Here is a 12,756-nt window from a genome sequence, read left to right as displayed (position 1 = left end):
TGAATATTAACTTTAATATATATAATAATAAAAATATAATCAATAATTTAAATTTAAAAATTAATTAAAAATATTTAAATTCATAAATATCTTTGTTGCAAGGTGACTAAATCTCGCAAATATATATTTTTTCAAGGTGATTAACGCATGACACCGTCACCTCGCAACTTTAAGATTTTCTTGTAGTGCCAATGTAAAAGTGATGAAGACATACATCTCATGTTTTAAAAATTCAAAGATTTTCTAAGGCACAAAAATAAACTCCAAAGTTATAGAAACAAAGTAAAGAAAGATCAACCTTCATTTCAACTTACTTCTAGTGCAAAAAGAAAGGTTACATAAAGCAATATTATTCGTATAATCATAAGAAATTTAAAAGGTACAAATAACCACAAAAAGTTTTAGGGAGAGCTTTTATTACATGGAACAACAACAAAAACATGGACTCCTACAATGAATCTGAAAAAGAGAAAGAAAATAACCATGAAGAAAATGAGGTAAGTAATCTAACTTCTGAATTTAATTATAAAAAATTATTTCGAATATGTAAAAGTTAGATAAGGACTCAAGTAAATTAAAACACAATATTTCTACTTCTAATATTGCTATCTTTTCTCTTGAAAAAAATAATATAAAAATTATAGCCTTATATAAAAACAAAATATTTTAATTCAAAACTCTTTCCCTTATTCTCTTTCTCAAGATGGTATTGTTGAACCTACCAAACGTGAACAATAAAATATTTTGAAAAATAAAATTGACGATTTGTATAACACACTTGATAATTTTACTAAAGGAAGAGATAACTTGAATTGTCTTCTAGGTAATCAAAAAGCATCTTATAACAAAGTCGATCTAGATTATGAACATAAAAATACTGTTAGAAATTTTAGTAACATATGTCATGCAAATAGGACCTATAAATCTAATATTCTTAAATGCAATAATTATAATAAAAATGACCATTTTGCTTTGTTAAGAAAATTTATGAAAGAAAGAATGTTTATCCTCCTTCTCATTTCTATAAAAAATACCATGAACGTAAATTGAGAAACATGTCTATTACATCTTTTTTTGCAATCCTAATGAGAAATCTAGAGGAAATGTTTATTAAACTAATATTAAAGGACTAAAAAATATTTAGGTACCAAAGGTCAAAAAGTCAAGTTGCAATGCAGATATGCTTGATAGCTCAAAATCAAAATGTCATAGTAATAACGGTTGTTCAAATCATACGATTGAAGAAATAAATATTTTCTCTTATTTTAATCCTACAAGTGGAGAAATTTTCTCTTATAGCGACGTCAAAAGTAAATTTGTTGGATATGAGACTATTGTCAAGAGTCTTAATTCTGCTGTTGAGTTGTACGTTCTGATTATTAAATATTTTAACACAATTTATTTGATATTAAGTAAGTTGTATGACAAATGTAAGAGAATATCGACTAATTCTGATCTTTAAAACTCCAAAATATTATTTATCTTTTTTTATTAATTTTTTTTTAAAAAACTATGACTATAGAACAATTCATCCATGTTTGCTTTTTTGAACTAACCATGTTGTAGAGGTTTATGTTGACTAATGGAATAATTTTGGTTTTTTCTTTACCCACCTCCCTATGGGGTCACCCCCAGCGAAATCCCAAACTTACCCCTGCTTCGGAGATTCATCTCCGAAGTAATTTTTTTTAGATTTTTTTAGACTTCGGAAATGCATTTCCGAAAACACCAAAAAATTGGTGTTTTCGGAGATGCATTTCCGAAATGCATGAAAATTCAGTTATTTTTTACAATCAGGTAACATTTCGGAAAAATGTTCATATACCATCAAAATCAAACCCAAAGCAAATCCAAACCCTCTCCAAAACTTCCATCAAAATCAAACCATTTTTCGTCTCTTAATTATTCACCATTACAGGACAAAAATTGTAATCGCATTGATAGTAAATTGGGAAGTCTCTTAATTATTTACCATTACAGGACAAAAATTGTAATCGCATTGATAGTAAATTGGGAACTCTCTTAAATGATAGTAAATGTAGAACGAGTTGTAATCAACCTGATTTGAAATTTCGAAGTGCCTTTTCTTTCTCCCCCACCACTCTCAGACGGTTACCTTCTAAGAAATGTGGTAACACTTTCCTACTTAAAAGCCTGCTCTCTCACCCATTTTTCTTCCAATCACATCCAAAATCATTTTCGATCTTTACTCTTTTCCTCTACTCACACATTTTCTCTCTCTTGTAACCGCTTTCATCACAATGTCTTGCCGCGGTCGAGGAAACCATCCCGAAAATTGTCGGAGTCAACCATCTCCTGCACATTCTCAACAATCATCCGTCAATGCTGCAGGATCAGGCCGTGGAAGTGGTGGCCGTGGCTCTCGCGGTGGAAGTACCTCCGGTTCTTCCTCTTTCGGTCATCCACCTCCTCCGTCATATGCTTTGCCATCGGTCACCCCTACTCCTACTCCTACATATGTTGCAGCTCTGGTTCTTCGTCCACCTGTTGCAGCGCCATTCGTTCCATCTATTGCAGCGCCAGTTGTTACTCCATCTGTTGCTGCGCCGAATGCTTCCTCGAGTTCGGCTCCAATTTCCATTGAGAGCCTGACTGCCGAAGTTAAACAGAAGGCTACTCTAGAGTCGGCTCCGTCGTCTCAGAAGGCGGTTAGGTTCCCTAACCGACCTGGTTACGGTCAATTGGGAAGGAAAATTCAAGTTTGTGTTAATCATAATGAGTTGCGAGTGGCTGGTAAGGATCTACACCACTATGATGTAAGTATAGTACTCATTAACTGTACTCATACAACATCCTACAAGATATTTTACAACATGTTTAAATGATAACAACTGTGTTAACAAAAGGGCAACAATTTCTACACCTCTTGGTAAAAACATTGGATGAATAATCAAAACAAACCCTAAATTAGGTGTATTTTCCCATTAGGGTTTCATGATCATGAGAGTAATGTGAGGGTTTCATGATCATGAGAGTAATATGAGTGGAATGTAAGAACAAAAAAACAGTAAAAGTAAAGAAAATGTAATTACCGGGAATATGAAAAGGAGAAGGTAGGTGAACGAGGGTTGGGCTTGGTTTAGTGATGTTTAGTTCAAAGATCGGGGGCCGACGTTATCAAAATGTTGACTCATCCTCACTTACCCGTGTTTAACAATATGTAACTTTAATCTTATGTAATGTGATCAATGTAATCTTCATCCGATTAAATAAAGCGAATCGTTCTTGTTTGTTATTTTTCTTCTGTCCAGACCTTATTTCGGAAGTGCATTTCCGAATTCCTCCAAGGGGGGTGAATTCGGAGATGCACTTCCGAATACACAAATTTTCTGAAAAATAACTTTATTTCGGAGAAGCATCTCCGAAATCAATATTTTTCATTAAAATATTCACCTTTTCGGAGATGCATTTCCGAAAACACCTTTTTTTCAATAAAAGTACGTTTTCGGAAATAAACTTCCGAAACAAGGAGTATTTTTGTAAATTCACCAGAGATAACCAAGAAAGTTAGGAGGTGGGTAAAGAAATTTCCATAATTTTTATCCCTAGAATTAAGTTGACTAATAAAACTATTTTTATAAGACTAATATAATTAAGTTGACTAATATAACTATTTTTATAAGACTAATATAAAACGTTTATCAGCTAAGAAGATAAAGTGAAATATTAAATTAAGATAAAGATACAATTACATTAAACCTATATTTTTTATAAGTTATATTCAATTTATCCACTTAAAATGCAACAAAATTGATCTTAAAATATAGTTAAGATCAAAACATGTGAAACATGTAAATTGAATATTAAAAAAAGATTTTTTTATAAAAAAATTTGGGATAAAAACTTCAATTTTCTAAATAAAAGATTAAAAGAATTTAAATTTATTCAAAAAAAATATTTGCTAATTAAAAAGTATACTAAAAAATCTTGTAATAATTAAATATGTTTGTTACAAAATCTAAAATAGTTAACAAAAACAATAAAAGCAGCTTCTAAATTGATTTCTTTCTTTCTAAGTATGAACAATTGTTCTTAGACTACCGACAAATTAGTGATTATCAGCTAAGAAGCATAGTCAAGAGTCAAGCGTAAATTCTTTTTAATGTATCAATGTTCAATGTATCTACTAAAGTGATAAAACAAGCACTTCAAAATAATTGGCCATTGCATTTTCAAATTTTTATCCATTAGAGGTCACTCTAGCTAGTGAAAGAAGTAGACTTCAAATGAAAAAGAAGTGAGCATGCTCCACTCACACTAAACAATCAAGAAATCACATCACTTGTCAAAAGTTCATTGAACTTACTTACTTGGATTATTTTCCACTGCCACTAGAAAACTAATCAAGAAACTTCGTGGTATATCATGGGAATTTTGTCCCAAAACAATTATTGAGCAACTATTGTATTATGGGAGATACAAAAGCTCTCTTATATTTAGCCATTTGAATTTAATCTAGTGATATAATTATTTATAAAATCACCGCATCATGGGAAGTAGTTGAAGAGGGGAAACCATCGTTCAAAATCATCACAAACGTCACAATAGTAAAGCACCAATGAAATAACAATGCAAGAACCACAATAAATAATATATAAGAAACAAAAGTCACTAGAGAAGATGAATAAAAAGTTGCATAAAATATGGTAAACAATCGCTAGTTTCCTTTTTAAAGGTTACTTTTGCGGAATCAACTAGAATATTTCAGGACTAATTGCTTTTCTTTGTCTGTTACGTATATTGAATGCAGTAATAACTTTACAATAAAGAACACACTGAAATTAAAGGCTTTAAAGTAAATTGAAAATGAAAAATTGCAGTAAATGTGCACTGAAAGTAAAGCATAACATAAATGATTGCATGAATTAAATTGGTACGCATACATACATTCCAAAGCTGCACTCATTACTCATTTTGCACAGAGATTTGAGTTTTACTTGTGTTTTGTAGAAAATGCGGACCTCAAACTATTCATCTGAAACTTGCTTAAATAGTACAAATAAAATAACTACTACTAACGGTCGACTAATTACTAGCCAACACGTGTCCTCGACATGCAGCATCTTCGTCTGGGAGACTTCCACGCGTCTTTTAGAAACTGCTGAAAACTGTCTAAAAACCGTCACCTTTGGCTCTTGATGTCTTCCGACTCCAACTCAAAATTTGGAAGAAACGCCTAAGTTTTGTGCATACTTTAGTCGAATGACCATGGTGTCTACACCTTTTTTAGTCGAAGTAATCATGGCAATGGTGGCCTTTTTAGTCGAACAGTCTTGACTAAAAGAGCCTCTTAATCAAACTGTTTTGACTTAGAATATTTAATAATTTCATATATCTTGGAAACTATTTACCATTATTAGCAAGTCGAAATCTTAAGGCAACAGTAAGGCACAAAAATAAACTCCAAAGTTATAGAAACAAAGTAAAGAAAGATCAACCTTCATTTCAACTTACTTCTAGTGCAAAAAGAAAGGTTACATAAAGCAATAATATTCGTATAATCATAAGAAATTTAAAAGGTACAAATAACCACAAAAAGTTTCAGAGGGAGCTTTTATTACATGGAACAACAACAAAAACATGGACTCCTACAATGAATCTGAAAAAGAGAAAAAAACTAACCATGAAGAAAATGAGGTAAGTAATCTAACTTTAGAATTTAATTATAATGAATTATTTCGAATATGTAAAAGTTAGATAAGGACTCAAGTAAATTAAAATTCAATATTTCTACTTCTAATATTGCTATCTTTTCCCTTGAAAAAAATAATATAAAAATTATAGCCTTATATAAAAACAAAGTATTTTAATTCAAAACTCTTTCCCTTATCCTCTTTCTCAAGAAGGTATTGTTGAACCTACCAAACGTGAACAATAAAATATTTTAAAAAATAAAATTGACGATTTGTATAACACACTTGATAATTTTACCAAAGGAAGAGATAATTTGAATTGTCTTCTAGGTAATCAAAAAGCATCTTATAACAAAGTCGATCTAGATTATGAAAATGCATAAAAATATTGTTAGAAATTTTAGTAACATATGTCATGCAAATAGGACCTATAAATCTAATATTCTTAAATGCAATAATTGTAATAAAAATGACCATTTTGCTTTGTTAAGAAAATTTATGAAAGAAGGAATGTTTATCCTCCTTCTCATTTCTATAAAAAATACCATGAACGTAAATTGAGAAACATGTCTATTACATCTTTTTTTGCAATATATCCTAATGAGAAATCTAGAGGAAATGTTTATTAAACTAATATTAAAGGACTAAAAAATATTTAAGTACCAAAGGTCAAAAATTCAAGTTGCAATGCAGATATGCTTATAGCTCAAAACCAAAATGTCATAGTAATAACGGTTGTTCAAATCATACGACTGAAGAAATAAGTATTTTCTCTTATTTTAATTCTACAAGTGAATAAATTTTCTCTTATAGCGACGTCAAAAGTAAATTTGTTGGATATGAGACTATTGTCAAGAGTCTTAATTCTGCTGTTGAGTTGTACGTTCTAATTATTAAACATTTTAACACAATTTATTTGATATTAAGTAAGTTGAATGACAAATGTAAGAGAATATTGACTAATTCTGATCTTTAAAACTCCAAAATATTATTTATCTTTTTTTATTAATTTTTTTAAAAAAAACTATGACTATAGAACAATTCATCCATGTTTACTTTTTTGAACTAACCATGTTGTAGAGGTTTATGTTGACTAATGGAATAATTTTTATCCCTAGAATTAAGTTGACTAATAGAACTATTTTTATAAGACTACTATAAAACGTTTATTAGCTAAGAAGATAAAGTAAAATATTAAATTAAGATAAAGGAAACAATTACGTTAAACCTATATTTTTTTATAAGTTATATTAAAATTTATCCACTTAAAACGCAACAAAATTGATCTTAAAATATAGTTAAGATCAAAACATGTGAAACATTTAAATTGAATATTAAAAAGGTTTTTTTTTTAATTGGGGATAAAAACTTCAATTTTCTAAATAAAAGATTGAAAGAATTGAAATTTATCCAAAAAAAAAAACATTTGCTAATTAAAAAGTATACTAAAAAATGATGTAATAATTAAATATGTTTGTTACAAAATCTAAAATAGTTAATAAAAATCAGGGTTAATAGTAATTTATTCCGTTTCGGTTTACATCCTATTGTTGTTGTTAAAGACAGATTTTGGCAACGGTTATTTTAAAAAAACCGTTGTCAAAAGGTAGAGAGGTGAGAAAAACAAAATTCGCTAACATTATAGAGGATGAATTACTATTAATCCTACAAACAATATAAGCAGCTTCTAATTTGAAATTTATTTTTTAAATATAAATATGAACAATTGTTCTTAGACTACCGACAAATTAGTGATTATCAACTAAGAAGCACAGTCAAGAGTCAAGCATAAATTCTTTTAAATGTGTCAATGTTCAATGTATCTACTAAAGTGATAAAACAAGCACTTCAAAATAATTGGCATTGCATTTTCTATTTTTTATCCATTTGAGGTCCCTCTAGCTAGTGAAAGAAGTAGACTTCAAATGAAAAAGAAGTGAGCATGCTCCACTCCCACTAAACAATCAAGAAATCACATCACTTGTCAAAAGTTCATTGAACTTACTTACTTGGATTATTTTCCACTACCACTAGAAAACTAACCAAGAAACTTCGTGGTATATCATGGGAATTTTGTCCCAAAACAATTATTGAGCAACTATTGTATTATGGGAGATACAAAAGCTCTCTTATATTTAGCCATTTGAATTTAATCTAGTGATATAATTATTTATAAAATCACCACATCATGGGAAGTAGTTGAAGAGGGGAAACCATCGTTCAAAATCACCACAAACGTCACAATAGTAAAGCACCGATGAGAAATAACAATGCAAGAACCACAATAAATAATATGTAAGAAACAAAAGTCACTAGAGAAGATGAATAAAAAGTTGCATCAAGGAGAAGAACAATGGAGGTTGTAGAAAATTACATAAAGGTTATTGTAGAAAGATGAAGGTAGTGAGCAGTGGAGTTCTCAGATAAATACTTCTAAGATTGAACAAGGAGGTTGGAATAGTGAAAATGAATCACTTAACCTACTTTTGTAGCCACATTTTTTATCTTAAGAATCCTAAACGACCAAGATATAATGCTTGGCAATTTAAGAATATAGAGGATCGTAAACATGTCAATATGCTTATGTTGTGTCACCTAAGGAAAACTGTGTTCTCTCCAAAGATTATGACTACACATGGGTCAATGCAAAATAATTATCCCCTCATCCTAGGTCACCAAGCCCCAGGCCTAAGGTCCACGTGTCACATAGAGATATGTAAATGTTAGTTTAAACTAAGGAAATGTTAGAATCTGGTGACGATAGACAAGAGTAAGAGCGGTGTGAAGTCGCATATGATATTCAAACTATAAAGATTTCTAGGTCCAGTGAAGAACGCTTGTTGTCCATTGCGTCAAAGCACGTCAGAATGACTTTGAATCAAGCCAATACATAGTCTAGGGCCGACGAACTACCACATGCTCTATCGTCACTTTTTAGAACACAGAAGTCATTGACGTCCTGAACAAAGCATTGCATAAGGCAATTATTGTCACATTCCTCAACATACCCATACTTCAGAGAATAAGATAATTGTGAGGCCAAAAACAAGTCATAACCCAGTTTAGTCAGCTAGGGCTTGGGGAACAATTATTCTAGATTAGACCAATGCCTAATACATATTAAATAAGGTCATCTAAATCATATGCAGTTGGGAGGATTAAAAAATAAACACACCATAAATGCACATTGGATAAGGGTTGACCGATTTCTGAAGACTATCAAATATGAGAGTCAAAGGATTTCTTAACACATGTTTGTGGAGATATCTTCCATAGAGAAAATTATAATACCTTCAAACCCTAAATCCCCTCCTACAAAATCGAACTAAGAGCCATAACTCAGTTCCACATAATTAAACCCTAAATATTACTCACATGAAATCCCTATATCTTGGAGCCTCAGAACAATGACTATCATCAAGTTTCTCACTGATGTTCAAATCCTCAAGTCAAACTTAATCACTAAATCAACTTATAGCAAAATCATATGAACCATTTTTTTATTTTATCTTTTGTAAAATATCTTGTTTTGTAAAATCATATGAACCACTTATATGATAATCACTTATACTAGAAGAACTTAATTAAATTGTTTATCCTAACCGTTATCCACATTTTGGTTTTCCATTACTTGCGTGACTATTAATGAACCTTAGCAACTTGGTATATGACATTATTAAAAACTAACAAAAAGTCTCCTATATTCACCACTTAAAGAGAATAAGTTCATGAAGAAGAAAACTTTCATTAAATACAATTATGAACAACTTTTTTACAAAGAATATGGCTGCAAACATCACAAGAACGTAAGACACCATTCATTCTCTAAGCCATTCCAAATCAAAGTACTGTTCTGACACTTGAACATGAACATTAGGCTTGGCCTTCTCAACATCTTTCCACACACCAAACACTTCCTCATCACAAATTACAAGCCTCAAAGACTTCAATAAAATAGCAGACTGAGGCACATTCTTAATCATGGAGCATTCCCTCATGTCAATCTTTTCCAAACTTACCAATCTTCCAATCTCTTCAGGAAAACATGATAGGTTAACACATTGCGAAACATCGATATACTTCAATCTAATCATGTCGCAGACACTAGGAGGAAGCGTTTTCAATTCCGGACAAGCGTATAACCGAAGAATCTCGAGAAATCTCAGCATGCCTAATTCAGCAGGAAGTTGTGCCAAATTATGGCAATTAGTGAGACTCATGTTTTTGAGAGATTGTATCTTACAAATGCTTGAGGGCAAAGAAGTTACATCATCACAATGATCAAGAGTGATCTCAGAGAGGTTCGGAAAGATTCGAGACAGATTTACCTCTTTACCCTCTAGATTGTTATTAATCTTACACAAAACTATAAATAACTTGCCTAAGTTTTCCATGACAATGCCTCCAAATTGAGGGATGGAAACTTTTTCAAGCCATAGGCTTCTCAAGTTGGTTAAGTTATTGAAAACTGAAACATTGTGAAGACAAGCATAGGATGCACTATAGTTTATTACTATTAATGCTCTTAAATTTGGCATTTTATCTATGAAAGGAGGTAAAAAGTAATTCTTAGAGGTGAAATTTATGATCAAAACTTCAGCCTTTGGAAATTCAAGTTTAGGCCAATCATTTTCCTTCATTTCACCTGCAATGTAAAATTTATTAGAACACACTCGCGCGCACAGACAGAGAGACGCACATTTATATCTATACCTGTGTGAATCGAAACAATTTGTGCCTCGAATGGCTTGTGTTTGCGTCTTATCCATTCTTTGGGGAGCCCGTTCTCTCGTTTTGGCATAACTAATCGTCGGCGTTCATTAATAGTCTCGCGGTTACTCAAATTAAGTGCAAGGTCTCTAAGTACATCATGTTGAGTAACTGAGATCTCAAAGCAACTACTATACATGCCACCAGCACTGATAGATCAAGTTATCAAAATATTTTTAGAATAAGTTCCATTCATCATTGCAAATTAACAATACGAAATCTTTTAAGAATGGTTTCGAGTTGCGTACGTACCGCGCTTCTTTCACCAAGGTGAGAAGATTTTTGTTAGAGAGCTCAACAACAATAGCAAAAGCATCTTTCTCATCAATATCATGGATTTCAACCCACATATTGATGAGAACATCTAGAGGGATTTTCTTATCCTCAGGGAATGAACAAAGGTCCAAGAAACATTCCTTGATCTCTTCTCTTAAGTAGTTTATACTTATCGCCATTCTTTCGATTAGGTTGATTTCATGAGATTCTCCAATACTTTGGCCTTGAGATAACCTGTTTTTAACACTTTCCCAAAACATTTCGGTTTGATCTCGTAACGAAGCTCCGATCACTTTCAGAGCCAATGGAAGCTTTTCACACTCACTCACAACCTGTTTCCAATTGAATACTATTAGAACAAGATCATAGTAACAAACAGATAACACACAGAATACCATCACTAGAATCTCACACAGACAACCGTGAGTACCAGGGTTTGAACCATGATGATGGCGTCCAAACCTAATCGGTTTCTGTCAATTGACTTAGAATTTGCGGACTAATTTTATTTTATCTTTTATATAGAAACAACTTATAAATAAGTACTTACATGAGAAGCAAATATGTTGTAAGCACTTAATTAAGCTGTTTATCAACACAAAAGTAAATTTCTCTATCAATGGGTTGGAAAGAAATTGTATTACCTGTTTAACCAAATTCTCATTCGCCGTAAAAGGAATCGATTTCTGTCCAAAAGCATGGTGACAGAACAAAGACAAAGCATCCTCTTCACTCAACAATTCAACCTCATAAGTTTCATTGAATACTGTTGGAAATTTGAACCTAGAAACCACAACAAATTTGCAACCTGGTGTTCTACACACAAGCTGTTCAAGAACCGAGAGCGACCAAACATCGTCTAGAACAACCAAAGTTCTAGCCTCACTTCTGCATTCAAATTGCGGTATCCATTGAGGAACATCATAATTTGGATTCAAGTTCCTGTTTCCCATGATGTGTCCCCAAATCTTTGTCCTTAGCTGCTCCACATTTGGAGATTGTGAAACAGTTAGAAACAAGACTCTTTCCTTAAAATAACCTGCAAAAAAAGTAACTATTGTTAAAACTTTTCAAACATTTCCCAATAAAGGGCTTATAGAAACAACTTATGACAAACTAATAAGTTCTTTTCAGCTTATTTTTAGAAGCTTTTCAAACTAGCTTATTACATAAACCCTTATACTATAAATAGGTTATACGTAGGCACTTATACGATAAACACTTATACTATAAGCACTTAATTAAGTCTGTTTATCCTCGTGATTCTGTCAAATTCACCGTGATTTCAGAGAAGTTCTTAACGAAAAAGAATTGAATTATGCTTACATCTCACTTGTTCATCTCTACAAACCTCTCTAGCAAGAGTAGTTTTCCCAGATCCACCAATCCCACAAATCCCAACAACCCATAAATCCTCTCTTCCAACAACTTTCTCTATAACTCTCTTCTTCCCCAAATCCAAACCAATACTTAAATTCAAATTTCCAGAATTACCCTCAACCCAATTCTCATCTTCCTCCATACAAGACCTCACAGCTTCCTCCACCCACCCTCCACCTCCCACACCAATCTTCATGGCACCAAAATACTTCTCCAGCTTCCTATCCACCCGATCGAACCCTTCGGCCATCTCGAATCGCGTGTGGTGCACGTCAGCCAATGTATGAACCTGCATGGGACCTTGCATGAATCTCGAAACGTTCTTCTGAAGCTTCTCCATTTTCTTTGCTAGTTGAAGATTCTTGTACACGTTCCACCGGCTTGAGGAGAGAACCTTGTGAGAGAGCTCCACGCCGGAACGGAGAATCTCCGAGAAACGGTCGAGCTGAAACTGCCGTTGCTCCGGTAACTCGACGCCGGTGTACTTGATTTCTTGTATGGTTGGGAGGATTTCGTCGATGTAGGATCTGAGCTGCTCTGCGCTTGTTCTGCATAGAAGAGATTTTCGAGATATTGATATGAGCATTTTGAGAAGCTCCGTTGCTATCTCGCCGGCGAAGGAATCGTTCAGTGCCATTGTTGCACGCTTGTTGGTTTTCGGTTTGTTCTTGGTTGT

At 32.5% G+C, this 12,756-nt stretch overlaps 1 protein-coding gene across 1 annotated transcript; it reads right to left on the bottom strand.

Moving 5' to 3' along the window:
- Window positions 1-9,357: 9,357 nt before the first annotated feature.
- On the bottom strand, window positions 9,358-12,756 carry LOC131596531 (probable disease resistance protein At4g33300). Its single transcript, XM_058869207.1, has 5 exons — window positions 12,027-12,756; window positions 11,345-11,739; window positions 10,677-11,032; window positions 10,368-10,573; window positions 9,358-10,299 (listed from the first exon to the last, which is right to left on the bottom strand). Exons 1-5 carry the CDS (start codon window positions 12,715-12,717, stop codon window positions 9,473-9,475), a joined length of 2,475 nt encoding a protein of 824 aa, XP_058725190.1. The 5' UTR covers window positions 12,718-12,756; the 3' UTR covers window positions 9,358-9,472.

Source organism: Vicia villosa, linkage group LG4 (assembly GCF_029867415.1).
Source record: "Vicia villosa cultivar HV-30 ecotype Madison, WI linkage group LG4, Vvil1.0, whole genome shotgun sequence".
Lineage (NCBI taxonomy): Eukaryota > Viridiplantae > Streptophyta > Magnoliopsida > Fabales > Fabaceae > Vicia > Vicia villosa.
Note: the sequence above shows the minus strand (reverse complement) of the source record. Positions and strands in the feature narration are given on the sequence as shown.

Coding starts and splice junctions, on each gene's coding strand:
- LOC131596531 (XM_058869207.1), bottom strand. CDS start 12,717: ATGGCACTGAACGATTCCTTCGCCGGCGAGATAGCAACGGAGCTTCTC. Junction 11,740..12,026: donor TAGAGATGAACAAGTGAGAT/GTAAGCATAATT, acceptor CTTTTTTTGCAG/GTTATTTTAAGGAAAGAGTC. Junction 10,300..10,367: donor AATTGTTTCGATTCACACAG/GTATAGATATAA, acceptor TTTACATTGCAG/GTGAAATGAAGGAAAATGAT.